The sequence below is a fragment of the Patella vulgata genome, chromosome 6, assembly GCF_932274485.2.
Source record: "Patella vulgata chromosome 6, xgPatVulg1.2, whole genome shotgun sequence".
NCBI classification, from domain to species: domain Eukaryota; kingdom Metazoa; phylum Mollusca; class Gastropoda; family Patellidae; genus Patella; species Patella vulgata.
This window is the reverse complement of record NC_065884.2, coordinates 519464-537678: the sequence shown is the minus strand read 5'-3', so window position 1 is coordinate 537678 and position 18215 is coordinate 519464. Positions and strand designations below refer to the sequence as shown.

The window sequence follows — 18215 nt, the reverse complement described above, 5'->3', positions numbered from 1 at the left end:
ATGAATAGTCCCAAGACGGACGAAAGGTACTTTAAAATGTTATTAAACCAGTGTTAAAATCAGTTTGTGTCGGCATACCTTTTATCTTTTCATCGTTTACCGTGAAACAAAGTAGTGCAGCTTTACGGCTGTGCTAATAATATATATATTACTAAATACCAGTCAAAGACTATGAGATACATAATTTGATGTAGTTCTCATATTTCAGCACTCGACCAAATTGACAAACTCTGATCAACTCACTTCAAAACTGGCAATTCACTGACAATAATGTCCAAATAAGAATTCAGTTGTTAGAATTATAGATGACGTTTTACATGCCAATCGCAATGTATCATCTAACCCATATAAGTTTGCTTAAAAGGTTAATAACTGGTGATATTGATAATGTTACCCATTGTTAGACAGGATCTGCCACTGGCTGGTATACTGGTATATGTTTGCAAAATCAGAAAACTTCCGTCTAGCCCACTCATATTGGAATCCTCACTGTATGAGGAGTAAATTATTTAATGTTTAAACAATGGAACTATTTAAATACATGTTTTACGCGTTTGTATTCATCATTTAACACCACATGACAGAATAAGAAGACCAGTCTCGGCTTTTACTAAAAGAAAAACATGTATTAGTTTTAAGTCTACAAATATATGCCTTGAGATTTAGAGAGTAGAACGCCATTCGTGAATTAGCATCCTTATAATGTAGGTGTTGAGGTTTAGAGAGTAGAACGCCATTCGTGAATTAGCATCCTTATAATGTAGGTGTTTGAATTTTAGAATGAACCCTGGCAGATGGTCAGACAAACTTTCTGGCTTACAGAATGAGTTCTGTATTGGTTGGTTTAACGTCTTACCTACATCATTTTCAAGTTTAAATACGATTTTTATGATTGACTTTGATTATATGCAGTAAAGAGAATTTTGCCAAAACAGCAGCATATCTGCCTACTCTGTCAACAACGACGATGTTTTTTGTTGTCTTCATATCTGACTGGCCAATTTCCATATCTGTACCCTATAGGTCTTACCTGTGACAAGCTGGAACCTGTCTTGAAAATTCCCAGTGGATGTTATCAGCCCAGTCTCTGGGTTTAAACGTGGGATGTTCTAATCACTGGACTGCCGAAAAATGTTGTATCAAAGAACCAATGGGCGTGCCTTACTGAGCAAAGGATTTTATGAAAATCAAGCTTCTTAACTTGTTTTAAAACTATCTGTTTTAAGTGGACAATCAGAAAATTTTGGTCAATAAAAAATATGACAGACATTGTTAAGTGTACAATCTGTTAATTTTCTATTGATAAGGGAGTATTTAATGTAGGAAATGAATTATGTGCTCTTGAATCTAAATTATATTTATCAGAGAATTATAACAGTCCTAGGTTTAAGATGCTCTCTGTCAGGTTATTGTCCTTTCTTTACAGAAATAAAATTAAACTCACATCGAATTCTGATTAATAGCTACAAAAGTTTTGAAAATAAACATGATAATCTTCACCTGAAATAAGCCCTTTGCTTCTTTCTTCTTTAGTGGTTGCATTGAATGCTGATTTTACTGTTGGAATGTTTATTTAAAGTCAGTCAGTAATAATAACGGATATCCTGTATTGTACAACTCGTTGTCCTGTGAACACATTCACAACGTGGCTATAAGAATCCTTGATAGGTGGAATTCAAAGAAAAGTAAGCAGAATCATTGTTGTCCGTGACAAACTTCATGGTATATGTATGTCTTGATTATCCTGGCTAGTGAAGAAAAGTAGGACGTTAAACCCTATTTCATTTCACAGCTCCTCATCTTCATAGGAATTATTATAGAGTTGTTACCCCTCTCTACTTCAATCAGTATAACAGGTCTCCATTTTGCAAAGAAAAACACCTATCATACTGATATCAATAACAAATGTGGTTCTATCACACAATTCACATCGTTGATTGATTGATTATACCAGTGGTAAATCAGCATACAACTATTCTACTTTAACTTAATACTCCACACATGATACAAGATGTACCCTTTAACTTAATACTCCACATGTGATACAAGATACACCCTTTAACTCAATACTCCACATGTGATACAAGATGTACCTTTCATCGCAAGAGAATAAGACGTTCCTAGATTTCTGTAAATAATAATTCCTGTAAACAATATCTGCAAAAGTATAGAATTTAACGGTCTCTACGAAGTAGCTGCTGTTGCCTGGCAACTCTCGTCAGTTCGACGTTAGAATTTGTTTTCCATGAAAACAGCCGGCAGACGACCAGCCTTACGACTAGGAAAACATGCGCAGGATTTAAACTTTTGATATAAGGAATACGATGTTCAATTAATCTGATCTGAAAATGTCTTCCTCTTTTATAACATCTGATGAGACGGTGCTATTTCTGTGTCTTCCTCTTTTATAAATAAGATAAATATGTCTACACATTAATAAAGTAGTTATGTAGTAGTTATTAACTGTGTTATTCCCTATATTATTTATAATTCTAAGGTACATCTATAGTCCTCCCTATTCCCTGAGATAATGCAAAATGAGGATAGCCGTGTAAAATTCGCCCAATTGAAACTGACTGACGTTAATGAGTCAGGTTTCGATACTCCGCTTGTACGTTACAAGTGTCTGTGTATTGAGACTACATGCATGTATGAACCTTTTGCTGTTCTCGTGATTCTATGACCATTCAATTTCTACCCTGTTCCTCACAGAAAGGTCAGTTGATCTTGAAATAGGTGTTTAATATGCACTTTTGGTGGTTTATAAAAATACGATTTTGATTTATTGCCAATGATAAATAATTAAAATGTAAATATAAGGCATGGAATGATATACAACGGATTTCATTATATGATAAGTAGGCATTTAAAAAACATTCAAGTTTCTCATAAAAAAATCCCTTCTCCCCAACACACATAAATCGAAAGAAGACAAAACCCAGTTGATTAAAGCAATTGTTTTCTTGGTGCAGTTTCTTTGGACATCACTACACATGTATATGTGTGTTAAGCGTAAAATATTGAACACAATCATAGCTTTGAGATGATGGGCACAATGAAATTAGTATGCTACTCAAACACAATGTAACACTAAAAGTCATGGTTTATGTTATAAATGCTGGAGACAGAAGAATGAATTAAATATAAATTACATTTGACCCTTAAAACATTTACCGATTCTGACATTTTTAAATCCCTGTTTTAAAGATAAAACATGAAGTAAAAAGTAAAAAATTAGAAAAACTGCAAAAATTATTTCATAGCATAGTTTTAAAAAAATATAAAAGATTTCGTTAATTAATTGTTAAACTCTCTCTCTACTAGATAATCGTCAAACACCAGAACATGGTTTAAAAGTTTGATCGGCAGCTGTAGAATTAAACATGGCCATATAGCGTTTTCGGAGTAAATGGGCCGAAGCCTTTGGTTCTCGTTGTCTGCTTAGTAAACCTTTTCTATTTCCATTAACTCGAGTTATACCTGAAAATTGAAAAACATCAAGGTAACACTTTTATCATAATATTCCAATAAGAGGTTCAGTTGGTTGATGTTCTAGGCAAGATTTATTTTGGATCAAAACTTTGACGATTTTTCTCCTCATAGTATTGTAGCATATTTTTATACCACTGAATTAATCAACTGTATGTTTTTGTTTCAATTTCATTGACTATTCAAACTTTCTAAGCTGGTGGTTTTGCTTAATTCTATATAAAAGTAGGCTGCTAAAATTGAGAGAAATCATCATAGAAAACGTTATGGAATAATCCACACTTTAAAAAGGATAAGGATGAAACAACAGTGTCTACTAACCTTGAACTGTCATAAAATCAGCAAAATTCCACACTAATTCTCCTACAAAGAAATTATTTCGATGCTTATCGAATATCTGATGATATTCCGACATAAAATCCACCTGGTATTCTTCACTAAATACAAATGATGGTTCCTGAAAATAAGAAAATACATAGAAACTACAAGAAACATGTTATAATCCATGAGAGGCGATTGATTTATAATATTATAATAGGACACAAGACATCACAAGTCGATTTCAAGCAAATACCTAATATACAAATGAGACACATCATGTTATTCTGGGTTGGCTTGTGTAGTAAGATTGCTTTTTAAATTAATAATAGCATTAGTTTGTAGAGAAGTCATATCTCACACGCTTAAATTGAATGAGTGATGGATTGAGACATAAAAAGATTTATAAAACCGAAACGTAGCTGGTTCTGTGTATGCGTCACACGTTGGATGTGGGGATTTTTTAGCTTCTGTACTTTCCACATCTAACCAGCGACGCATAGTTCTAATATTTCTACTCCCATCCAATGTGGGTATTAGATATGGGATATAATCCTGTTCTTAGTTATTTTCAACATTATATTAATCCTGCATACAGAGAAAAGGTGTATGCCTGAATTAAAATTCATTCTGATATTAGTGGGTATAAACTTTGATGCAGGTCAGTGGCCAGTCCCACCATATGAGGTCTTTATTTGATTGTGGTGTTACATACAAGTATGATTGTATATTCTATGGCAACATAATGCTACCAGCTATAGTATCATCCGGGGTTAATGGTTGGGACCTCAACTTAACTATGCTCTAATTCTACCTGGTCATAATAGTATCAGTACCATATATAGTATCAGTATGACTTACCCTGTGTACACCAGCTACAGTATGACTTACCCTGTGTAGACCAGCTATAGTATGACTTACCCTGTGTAGACCTGCTATAGTATGACTTACCCTGTATGGACTAGTACCATAGTATGACTTACCCTGTGTAGACCAGCTATAGTATCAGCACCATATTCTGATACCATGATAGGTTTGTTGTATTTTTTTCTCCAGTTGGTTAAATCCCAGTCTAGTTGTAGTTGTATAACTTCTGTATGGCCGTTATCGGAATACCAGGCGTAATAACGGTTGATCAATATAATATCAACATATGGTATCTAGAATAGAATAGAATAGAATAGAATAGAATAGAATAGAACAGACAATACACTATACAATACAAAATAATACACAATACACTATGCCATACAATACAATGCACTACTATACAATATAATACAATATAATACAATACAAACAACAATCACCAAAGGTTTAAGCAGACATAAAACAGAAGATTAAGACACCCTCATGCATGATTTTTATTTAATCCTTTAGGACATACAGACAATACACTATACAATACAAAATAATACACAATACACTATGCCATACAATACAATGCACTACTATACAATATAAGACAATACAAATAACAATCACCCAAGGTTTAAGCAGACATAAAACAGAAGATTAAGACACCCTCATGCATGATTTTTATTTAATCCTTTAGGACATTTGATATTTTGTGTCTTCTCAAGATGATGTGCTGAAACTGAATTAAAAAGTTGCAAAATAGACAAGTTTTGAAAACAATGTCAATAATGAACAGGCCCTGACCAATGTTGGATGTGGTTATCATGCTTGTTAGGGATCATGATGCCAAATTAAAACAGCTGGTTTTTTTTAATATCAGAACTACTGAATACTCTGATATAAGGTTTCATGGATACTACATATCATAATAATAAAGAGTGCTTACTGCAAAATCATCTTCATAATCATTGTTACATACAAAGGTCACAGGTCGTGTGGGGTCAAGGCTTCGTGTATGACCTATCACAGATCTAAAAGTTAAGAACAAGTGTTTTATTTAATATATAAAGAAATACTAAAATATTCTAGTTGCATGATATGTATATAGAGAAAGACAAATGGGGTTTAACGTCCAATAGACACAAACTAGGTCATTTCGGGACTAACACATGGTTCAATTTTATTTCAATAATTCGCGTGCACGTAGGGGTCTTTATCAGTGGGAAGTGAAGTGAAGTGAAATGGGGTTTAACGTCCTACTGTTCTGCTCCTATACTGGGCTAATGAAGACTGGCATAAGCCATACAGTGTGCTATGAGGGAAATTTTGCCCGGGCAGCGGCACTATCGCCTACTCTTATATCGAATTCCAACTGCCAAGGGATCTTTTACGTGCATTCCAATGTATACACAGGACCTCGGTTTTTCGTCTCATCCGAAGGACTAGACAGCTGTCCTTGTCAGGCCCTCCGTTCTGCACCACTGACAGTGTCTTAACCACCTAGCCACCGTGGCTACCATCAGTGGGAAGAAACCAGGGGACCTTGAGAAAACCCACGAGGTTGGACAGGCGACCCTACTTCTTGTCACCTACAACCGGGGAATCGAAACCCCGCCAGACAGAACTTATGATAAAGCGCGCACGTGCTAGTTAACCATTCGTGATATAGAGGGCATTTCAACAGTTGATATATGAACCAACAAACATTTAGTAGTTTTATTTCAAAGTGATTCTAAATCTTTGTTAATCTTGATAATAATCTAGTTAGTTGACTGGTCTTACAAGATTGATTTTAAACTATGATCAAGTAACTGGTAAGATACTGAAAAGTGGTTGTGAAATCACAATATCACTGTATTTTCAATGGATATAACTTATTTTAAATACAATATTTTATTTAGTAATGGTGAAAGAGGGAAACTAAGGTAAAGTTTGTCATCATAACCCTATTAACAATACATAGGAGACTTTGTTCACGTTTGGGTACACTAATGAAGTCTATGAAGTGTTCACATAGTATTAAAGGTAAAGGCAATAAATTTTTCATCAAGAAATGTAATTTAGAAAGTACTGACAAGACAGAATGTTGATTGTGTGATTACAATTTTTGATACTTAAAATTGGATAATAAGATGTCAAGGAACTTACTTGAAATAAGGTCCAGCAGCAGAGAGTCCACTGCGGGGTTCATTGGCCACAGACCAGACAAGAACAGCTGGTTTATTTTTATCTCTACGAACCATTTCTCCCATAACCTCCATATGATGTGATAACGATGCGTTGTCAAAATTATCTAATCTTAAAAATAACAAAATTATCTGATTTTAAAAACATATAAACAAATACGAGGTATTTACAATAGCCGATTAATGCTAGAGGAAGTCTATTTTTTCAAATGATGGATGAAACAAGCTCTTTGGATTGGGGAATAAGGAATGAAATAAAATGGGATTCAAATTCATAAGGGACTTTATTAATCAACACTGGAATAGACCCCTATCATCTCATACCACTTCCCATTTGAGTTCACATAACTAACAAATGGTGTATTTTATCAGTAGTGAGGAGAATGGGCATGGAGTTGGCTGCGTGTTAAATACTTTGGATTGGGTTGGAACATTCGATACCAGTTCTCGTTTGAGGAGTTCACCCGGCTGACAAACTGTTGCTCTAGTTTTGTATTTAAACAACCGGGCTGCTGACTCTGCAGGTGGTCTTTGGACCTGGCGTTATCCTCGTGGGTTTCTTAAATGCAGGAATAAACTGTTGCTCCAATAGGTCTTATTGAAGTTTAACGCATTGCTTCGGAGAGTGTGTATCAAGGTTTAAACCATTGATTCATATATATAGTGACTGTTGATGTGCTTGTGGCAGATCAAGCTTACTCTTATTATAACACCTGATATTAGTTTTCATTTGAACAGATCAAATAGCTAACACAATATGTTTGTACTTTTACAATAATCATAATACTATTATGTAAATTTACTTCCATCTTGTATCATTATCCAAATATTTTACAACAAAATAACGTCAATGTGTCGATTCATCCACATTTTAAATGAATTTAGTACAATGGAATGAAAGTGGCCTGTGAATAATACTGATTGCCCTTTTTATATCTAAAATTTAGAACATGTATAATTCATATATCCAAATATTACAATGTATGCAATTTATATGTTCAAAAATTAGAACAGATGCAATTAATGTTCAAAATTAGAAATGACTAAAATATATAACTTACTCCGTTATTCCAACACCTGGACTTTCATCTATAATAACGATACCCTGTTCACTGGCTTGATCCAGGATCTCCTCCGCGTATGGATAATGTGACGTTCGGAAACAATTGGCACCCAGCCATTTTAACATACTAAAATCACGAGCTATCAGGGCGTAATCTAAACCTTTACCTCGTATCTGTAAAATATGATTAGATACATTATTTAGACATCAGGAAATATTTTATATTTGAAACATGTTAATAATAATAATAATAATAATGTATATTTGTAAAGCACCAATTCATCCACAAATGCATGCTCTAGGCGCGTACTATGTACTCTATGGTCACTATTTACACACAAATGTTGAAGATAAACAGCTAGAAAATGGGCATTAACGTCATGAGGCATTTCGTTGGCCAACACTGGGGTCAAAGTTGAACCTGGGGACAAAGTTGAACCTAGGGCTTTCTGGTTAGGGAGCCAACACCTTAGTCACCAAACCACCATGCCTCACAAGGTGAACAAAACCTAAGTCTTGAAAACAGGAAGTCAGGAAAGAACAGCAATGCACACAGAATGGACAATAGTTTGAAATACTACGTGATATAGATGCAAGAGTCACTAAATGCCTTTCTTGTTTATTCACATTCTCTCAAGCCATACTTGCGACTAAGTGCTCCACCAATTCAAATAGAATCAAAATAAAACATGGAATACTTGTTCCTTTAAAAATTGTGCATGATCTCACAATTTCAAAGCACAGCGGAGTTAAAAAAAAAACCAGCACTTAATGGAGTCACAAGTGGGCCTGCTGTAATGGCCAATGTTGATTGCTGTTTGAGTTTTAAAGTGAATGAAGGATTACAACAGCATAAAAACCAGTAAATTTAACACTAGGGATAATGATAAACTAGGTACAGACAAATTAGGAATTAGGTATAGTTGGTATGGATAAATATTTAGTTATTATGTGTATTTGGTGATAAAGGGAGATAACTGGAATGGTGAGACATTGACCATCACAATCCATTTGCTGTACACATTATACAAAATTTCCACAAACTATCTGATTGTTTTTGGTATAATTGAAGTATTCTGTAAGTTTGTCACAATATTGGGTGGTTTTGAGGTAGTATTAGGTTAGCATTGGGTGAGTATTGGGTGGTTTTAGGTTAGTATTGGGTGGAATTGGGTGAGTATTAGGTGGTATTAGGTGAGTACTGAAATTTGGGTATCATACAAATAGTGAAAACAATTTTTCTTACATCAGCATCTTCATGTTTGTTGACACCATGACAGTAAAATGGCTGATTATTTATCAACCATTGATTGGTTGTCATGTTTACGGTACGAATTCCAAACGGTAAACGATAAACATCTTTATCATTGGTTGTTGACTGACCTAGTGTCACCTGTACGAAAAATAAATCATCTAATTGAACCAGCAGTTAAACTATACATTTATCATGCATGATATGAAATGATTACAAATAGGGTTTAATGTCCTACTTTTCTTTTCCATTTGGGCTAATGAAAAGAGGAAAAATTTTGCCAGGAAAGCCAAGTGACAATCTACTCCTAATTCAAATTCCGACAGTCAATTTGGGTTCTTTTATGCGCAAGCGAAAGTATTCATGGGACATGTTTTTCATATCATCCCAAGACTAGACAGTGCTCCTTACCAGACCCTCGGTCCTACCCCACCACTGAAAGGGGAAACTCCTGGGGAACTTTCTTAGCCTCCAACCAGGAACCTTCTGGTTATAAGCAAGTCAGCGCGACACTGACGGCTCTGTAGAAGTGTCAGTAACATGGAAGAAAACTGATCGTGTCATATTAATACTAGGCAAGTGACATACATGGGAAAATTAAATGGCCAATTATTTATGATTATCCAGTCCTGTTGTTAATGCGAAAGTTATACTGATAACCTGGACGTATTCATGGTATACACCCACCGAACTCCGAACCCTCACTCCCTTCTTCCCGTTATACTGATACCCTGGACGTTTTCATGGTACACCCCCCCCCCCCCCGAACCTTCTATCCCTACCCTTCACCCCTGAACCTTCTATCCCTACCCTACACCGTTCCTTCAATTAAACTGATAGCCTGAACTGCCCATATTCATGGTATACACCCTCCACCCCCCCCCACTCTCCTTCTCTACTATAGGCCATACCTTTAGTGTATACTGGTAGCCTGGACTGGATGTATTCATGGTATACGGCCACCAGAAATTAGCGTTTGGTATCTCTATTGTCCCATTTAAAGATTGTTTACTTCCTACAACGTTCCCCATTTTATCCAAGATGGCTACTTCCCCAGCTACAAACCCTGGTTGACCACCCGCTGTAACTTCATACCTCACAATTCCTGGAAGCATAACAAAATATGATAATGTCAAAAAACAGAGTCTTGGGAAATTAGGTTAGTTAGAGGGATCATAAGATCTGTCATTGGGTCAAGTGGCTTGGTTTTGATTCCACACTTGCTTGTGACAAGGAGTTGGGTCGCATGTATGACCATGTTGGTTTTCTCCGCGTCAGGCAGTTTCCTCCATCTCCTACAAACCCATACACACAAGTAAATTATTGCAATAACAATTTTCTTTCTTAAACAATGTTTTTATTTGTCTGAACAGATCGGGGAAAAAGGCTTAGCTGATGCAAAAAACCCCCTCTGAATTGCAATAAAATTGTTCAATATATATGTTGGTTCCAAATTGACTTAGTTTGAGTCAATTGGACTCTAAACCCCATTTCTCTTTTGGGATATGAGACTAGATTAATATGAGAACAACTAAGGATTGCTAGTCAATAATTCATATTAGTTTGTTTATGAAAGGAAATGAAATGAAATGAAATGAAAGGGAGTTTAACGTCCTACTGTTCTGCTCCTAACCTGGGCTAATGAAGACGGGCATACGCCATACAGTGTTTATGAAAGGACGAGTGAATTGTTGTGATTTAGGTTCCCAATGTGGATGGTAGTTTTTGTACTGTATATTATAACACTGACATTGTTTGTGGTTTCCTGAGTTATTATTCAATCACAACATGTTTGTACTGTATATACACATGGACATGTACATTAGAACAATCATAAGGCAACTTCCCACCATGACAGAGAAAAAACGACTACTTAAGAATATTCAAAATACAGATGTGACGTCATCCTCTCATGTTGGCGTACCATTATTTCAAATAATGGTATGCTTAATGTGCCAAGCATACATTATTTATACTATTTGAAATTTTGGACCCGCGTGACGTATTTCATTGCACAGCATGTGCTAGTGTTTGTATTTTAAGTTGTTTAATGGTCTCGAGCTTAAGACATTGCGTAATATATTGAAACAACAGCTCGGGACTACCTAATGTCTCTACTTAATGTCTCGCTCTCAACCATTATCAAGAGATAAGAACATAAGCACAACACTGTAAAACTTTACAATCTATTTGATAACAGCCCTTTAAAGCCCCTACCTGTGGTATCCTGTATATCTGTTGTTATTGTAATATCATCAATATATGTCTTCGGTGTGGAATAAATTCGAACATGTCGATGGATGCCGCCATAATTAAAAAAATCCATTTGAACATTCTGTACAAAATAACCTGCTGGATATCTGAAAAACAGCAGAATAATTAAAATCAATGACAATAAGATGTTCGTATTCCATTGGCATTGACTGGAACGGAACCTATCCTGCTCTTGGAGGGAAATGAAATGGGATTTAATGTCCTACTGTTTTGCTCCGACTGGACTAATGAAGATGGGCAAACACCATGCAGTATGCTACTAGGGAAATTTTGCCCGAACAGCGCCACTACAGCCTACTCTTATTTCGAAATCCAATTGACCTGGGACCTCGGTTTATCCTCCCATCTGAGCAACTAGACACGGGGAACCACACTGAAAAATGGCGGGGAATATTCTCGACTAACATCAGGAATAATCAGGATCGAACCCTATATCTCAGGTTAGTGAACCAGCGCTTTACTCACTGAGCCACTGTGGCTCCCAAATGGAAAGAAGGCTTTGTTTTGGGCAAGAGTAGTTTTCATCATTCACAATGGTTAAAGGAGAACAGATAAATAAATATTATAGTAGTCAAGAGCAACAAATACACTGATGTGAAACCAATTCTATTTTTGATTACTATTGTCAACACCACTAGTGAAACTAAACAGTTATAAACCTGATGGAACATTTTAAACTACGCAACAGTAGCAACCCAATATTTTTTGATGATTTTCAATGAATTTGAACAATTTGCCTACAATGGTTTGAAACTAAACATAAAATATAGAAACTTCTACTAAAACAACACAACTAAATGATTCCCAAGTTGTAGTGTAACACATACATATTAAATATGTCAGTCATTATTGCATAATATATTAAATAGCATTCATGAATGGGCACTGCATTTACCTTAGGATATATTTTTAAAAAAAACCTGAAGCACTCCTCGGACAGCCCCTCCCCAGGTAAATTTCATTCCAATGGGCATGCTAGTGTCAACATTTTGATATCTTTTATTGTGTAACTAATCTAACTTTAACACCATTGTGGATTAAAGTCTTATAACAACCAAGTCATATAACTTAAAGTACAATATTTTATTTTAATGCCATTATATTTTTGGGCCATCACATTAAATTTGTTAGTTAATTTTTTACTACTGTTGGAATAATTCAAATTTGTAAAGTTGTTTCTCTAGGTTACAAATACATTGTCTTATGGGGGTCACGGTGGCTAAGTGGGTAAGACGCTGGCCCGCTAGCCTGAAGGTCGGGTCTTCGATCCCTGCATTGGCCGAGAAAGTTCATCCAGATATTCCAGCGTGGTTCCCTCTTGTCAGTGATGCAGGACGGAGGCCCTGACAAGGACAGCTGTCTAGTCATTCGGATGAGACAAAAAACCGAGGTCCCGTGTACACATTGGCGTGCACGTAAAAGATCCCTTGACAGTTGGAATTCGATATACAGTAGGCTGTAGTGCCGCTGTCCGGGCAAAATTTCTCTCATAGCACACTGTATGGCGTATGCCCATCTTCATTAGCCCAATTCGGAGCAAAACAGTAGGACGTTAAACCCCATTTCATTTCATTTCATTTACATTGTCTTATGACTGTGGCAATTAGGGCACATACAGTGGCATATTTAAGGTATAACAGGTTGAACATGTACCCTGTTGTATCTATTGAATGGCAGGTACGGCACTGCATATGCCTGCATGCATTCTGAAATTGGAATTTGAAGATGATATCTTGATGTTCGATTGGGCTAATTCCCTGTAGGACATGTCCGGCTTGTACGATTGAATCATTATCCCTGGTCTGGATTTATTCATTACAATTTAGGATTAAGTGATATTTTATTCTAATACGCTTTGCTATTTACCTGTTTGTGTCGGTCTCATATCGAACCGTTCCAGGTGGTAGGGTATCTGGGGTCAAGGTGTTATTCAAGGCCAAGGTCACACGATTTGGTCCGTTAGCATTAACATACTGGTTGATTTCTACCTCAAACGGTAAATGTCCTCCATTGTGAGTCATAACTTGCTGAGAGTTGACGTACTGAAATTAGATATGGAATAACAGTAGAAGCAGGCGGAATAACAGAGTGATATGATATGAAATGTGGTTTAAGAAGGTTAATGAAGTCAGGCATAAAGTGCGAGAAGCAGAAGGTACACAGAGTATAAAATGTGGTTTAACAAGGTTAATGAAGCCAGGGAAGAAAAAACATCTAACTTTAATTAAACCCCTGATATTTCAGACCAAACACAATGAATTAAGCCAAAGTTTTAAATTCAGATGATCTCCTTAGCAATGATATATCTATACATACAAACAAAAAATTTAAAAATCATTAAGTTGGTTTGTGTAGTGCTTTTTGTTTTGTTTTGCACTGTTGACTGACAAGTAGAGTAGGCTCTATCATTCAGACTGCTGAGTAGAGTAGTCTCTATCATTCAGATAAATATTCTATGAATATTAGATGAATGAGACAAATCTATTTGAATTGCTTGTTCTCTCGTTTAGGGTCATATATAGGGATTTTCTTTAACTTAATTTGTGGGGGGTTGGGTGGCTGAATGGTTACTGCATGCGCTTTGCACCATAAGATCTGTCATTGAGTGAAGTGTCGCGGTTTCGATTCCCCACTTGTCCATGACAAGGAAATGAAATGAAATGAAATGGGGTTTAACGTCCTACTGTTCTGCTCCTAACCTGGGCTAATGAAGACGGGCATACGCCATACAGTGTGCTATGAGGGAAATTTTGCCCGGGCAGCGGCGCTACGGCCTACTCTTATATTGAATTCCAACTGCCAAGGGATCTTTTACGTGCATGCCAATGTGTACACAGGACCTTGGTTTTCCGTCCCATCTGAACGACTAGACAGCTGTCCTTGTCAGGCCTTCCATCCTCCATCACTGACAAGGGGGGCCATGACAAGGAGTAGGATAATAAGCCAATTATTGAAATAAAACTGAACAATATGTTAGTCCCGAAATGAACTAGTTAGTGTCGAGTGGGAGGTAAACCACATTTTTCTCTTCGGTCTCTCTCTTCATTCTTCATCAGGAGAAGGGATGCAGCTCTTTGTTTACATTAGCTATAAAGTTCCATTGGATATGAGTAACTGGGAGGCTGATTATTCATGTATCCAGTTCAAATGTGGACAACTGGCCCAGACTCTCCTCTGTATGCTGAAGACAGGAGGTTCTGGGTAACTGAGACTACTACAAGAATAGTTACTAATACTGAGATGGCTGTTATACAGGATGTATTACATGCCACTATGGCCATGTTCATTAGTCCAGTCGGAGCAGAAAAATAAGACAATTCTCGTATTTTCTGTATGACATACATCAATATCTCTACTTACCACGATAGAATAATAATGAGCACTTTCAAATCTCAATACAACCCTTTTATTCATCCAATCAGAGGGCACAAAAAATTCTCTATCATACCACGCCCATCCAACAAAATCACGGATTGTTTTATCCGCCAAGACATCGTTATAACTTGATGGGACTGGCATCGTAACCACAGGACCAGACTGAAAATATCAAATAAAAAAATATAGATTTATATATTGACGATCATGGCATCGTAACCACAGGACCAGACTGAAAAGATCAAATAAATATATTTATAACTTGATGGTACTGGCATCGCATTATGACAACTGGACCAGGATGAAAAGATGAAATTAAAATATAAAGAAGAAATGTTGATCTGGTTGTGTGATGTCCAATTTATTTTTGTCAGAAATTGTAGAAAAATCACCAAAAGTTCTGATTTCTTGAATTCTACTTCCGAGACCCAGTCTTTGAACAATATACAAAAACCAATCAAATAAGTACAGTAGCATGAGATAACTAATACTTCTATAGAGAGTCTGGTTCTGTTTTTTGGTTTTCATGCTAGGGTTCCGGGTTAGGGTGATGTTCAGATCAAGGGCACTAACCAGGTTGTCAAAGAAAACATCTGGCAAAAGTCATTGTGAAGAAAACAACAAAGACTAGAAAGAGAAGACAGCTTCTAGTCATGTATTAATTAAAATGATAAAAATATAGACAACTAACACTTGAGATTTTCCATATTTAATGATAAATGTTTTATCTAGTGTAGACTGAAGGACACAATATAGTTGTCTTATCAACAATTGTATCTTAACAGTTCATTATTTGGGTTGATATCAGGTCAGAGATAGCTATAGAGATACAATGTTGGTCATGTATTTATAGTTAGACACAGTGATATATACTCTAGTATTAAAAATTGCAATCATCAGCAATTATAATAAATCATTATAGTTATACACCGTGAAATAGTCTAGTCGCAAAAACTGCAATCATCAGCAATTATAATAAATCCTTCATTGTTCTAGAAGGATAAAATTTGGTATGATATTAATCATGTTTTATTATAATTAAGCTACTTCTCACTGGCTTGGCACCTGTCACTGACACCTGACATGACATGTCAACTCAGCCATAATTCTACTGGCACATTACATTTTATTTAAGCACAGGTTGTTCATTAAATTATATTTATTGTTCAGTAATTTGACTTCAGACCACATTACACACAAATCACGTCAAGCATTACTAAAATTAAAACATTTCAAAATGGTTGTCATGTATGAATTAACTATGAATGAAACTGTACTGCAATAAAATTGTGATTGGACACCATGTCCACAAAGTCTGTTATAATGTCAACAGCCAATAATAAGTTATATACATGTATAGGTTCTGAAAACTGTACATAGTCCTTATGGATATCTAACATTTTATATAAATTTATACATGCAAATTGTGTCAATAACTTCGGCAAGTATGAATTTTGAAATACAATAACTAAATTATACACTATCTGCCACTGTAGTCATCTGTAGAAGTATTTTACACTAATTAAACTAATTAAAAAAATATATGGGGTATCTACACATGTCATGCATATCTGAAATATTAGACTCATACCCAGCAATTGAGTTAATATCACGAAGCCTGGAATATAGCCGAGATGAAGGACTAAGATATTGCAGGTCAATAAACTAGATTGAATATACAGAGAATCATTAATAACCCACAAACCTGCTGGAGTGGTGACGAAAACCATTTTTGTTCAAAGCCTTGATTCCGGTTTGACGACGTATCAATACGGAAATTCCACATTCCATCTAAATTCCTGATCTGTCTGGATTCCGAATCTCTTGGAAATAACATTCCCTTCCCCCATACTGATGCTGGCGATAAACAGCACAACCCTAGAATCAACACCGACCCAGCCACCCTGGCCATCTTGAACAAGTCATGTGATTATCACCTGACCTTCACTCGTCACGTGATTTATTGTTTGTAAACAAAGGAACACGTGGTGTGAATGTGTCGATTGTACGAAACGATCATCCGATTTATTTTATACTTACATGCATGGGCGTCACACATGGCGGTGGGGGGCCAAATATACTTGGACCCCCAAAAAATTTACATAGTAGACCCTAACTCCTGATGATGAGATATCCTAGTTAGGCCTAGGCCTGATGATGAGATATCCTAGTGAGGCCTGATGATGAGATATGCTAGGTCTGATGATGAGATATGCTAGATCTGATGACGACATTTCCTTAGTCTGATGACGATATTTCCTTGGCCTGGCAAGCTGTGCACAACTCAGAACACTTAAAATTCCAGGAGTTTTCCAGGAGTTATTTACCAGATTCCATGAGTCCCTGTATAGAATTCTACATCATAATTTATTTTAATTTTATGCTTGAAGAACATTTAAGGCGACGAACATTTTATATCTTAAAATATATAGCAAAACCACAAATGTTAATTTTCCAGGAGTTTCAAGAAGTAATCTTGTTTTTCCAGGATTTTCCAATAGTGGAAATCACGTTTTCATTTTTACAGGATTTTCAAGGAGTTAGGATAGTGCCAACCTTGCCTGATGTAAAGTAAATTAACAAAGACACAATCTTTATCAAATATATAACAATTTTATTAAATAGATTATAAAAAAAAACAATAATTATAACAATCAAGATGTGAATCACAAAATAAACACTGTAAATAGAGACATCATAAAACAGGAATGGTATAAACGGTAGCTCTTTAAACAGTTAGCTTTATCAATACATGTAGTTACCATGTTTCACTATGTTAAAGATACATTATGAGACATTAGATAACAAGCTGGCAGTCCTCACTATAATAGTTAAAAACTAGATAAGGTAAAGGGAATTTGCTGAAAATTTCAGTCAAATTGATCCATTCTGAACTGAGATTTCGGTAATTGAATTTTCGGTCTAGCCTCGATCATTATTACTAAAGTCGATACGATAAAAAACATAGTCTCGATTATCCATTTCATGATTAAATCATGAATGAAAGTGCAGCAAAAGGGATCCTAATCCAGTAAATATCGCAGGCTAGTGTTGACATCTAGAGTTGATTATGGTCTGGATAGTTACTTAATGTCTAATAATGTTTAATAATAAACTAAATATTAAGCCGATGTTTAGCTATATAAATACTGGCTAGCTATTTCAATAGTTTGCTATTTCAATGTTTAGCTATATAAATCAATGGTTAGCTATATCAATATTTATATAAATACCTATGTTTAACTAAATAATAAGCATACCCTGCAGTGTGTATGACAGAATGTGTTGTAGAAATAATAAGCATACCCTGTAGTGTGTATGACAGAATGTGTTAGTCTATTGCATCTAACTGTCTAATTACAAATTAAAACCAACAGTTTTAATGATTTACATTATAATA

The 18215-nt window shown here is 35.6% G+C and overlaps 1 protein-coding gene across 1 annotated transcript; it reads right to left on the bottom strand.

Moving 5' to 3' along the window:
• Positions 1 to 2725: 2725 nt before the first annotated feature.
• On the bottom strand, positions 2726 to 16736 carry LOC126823960 (beta-glucuronidase). Its single transcript, XM_050553030.1, has 12 exons — positions 16521 to 16736; positions 14801 to 14977; positions 13307 to 13482; positions 11384 to 11526; positions 10078 to 10271; positions 9161 to 9307; positions 7913 to 8088; positions 6814 to 6963; positions 5612 to 5696; positions 4791 to 4967; positions 3811 to 3946; positions 2726 to 3480 (listed from the first exon to the last, which is right to left on the bottom strand). Exons 1-12 carry the CDS (start codon positions 16725 to 16727, stop codon positions 3332 to 3334), a joined length of 1917 nt encoding a protein of 638 aa, XP_050408987.1. The 5' UTR covers positions 16728 to 16736; the 3' UTR covers positions 2726 to 3331.
• Between the last annotated feature and the right edge of the window lie 1479 nt (positions 16737 to 18215).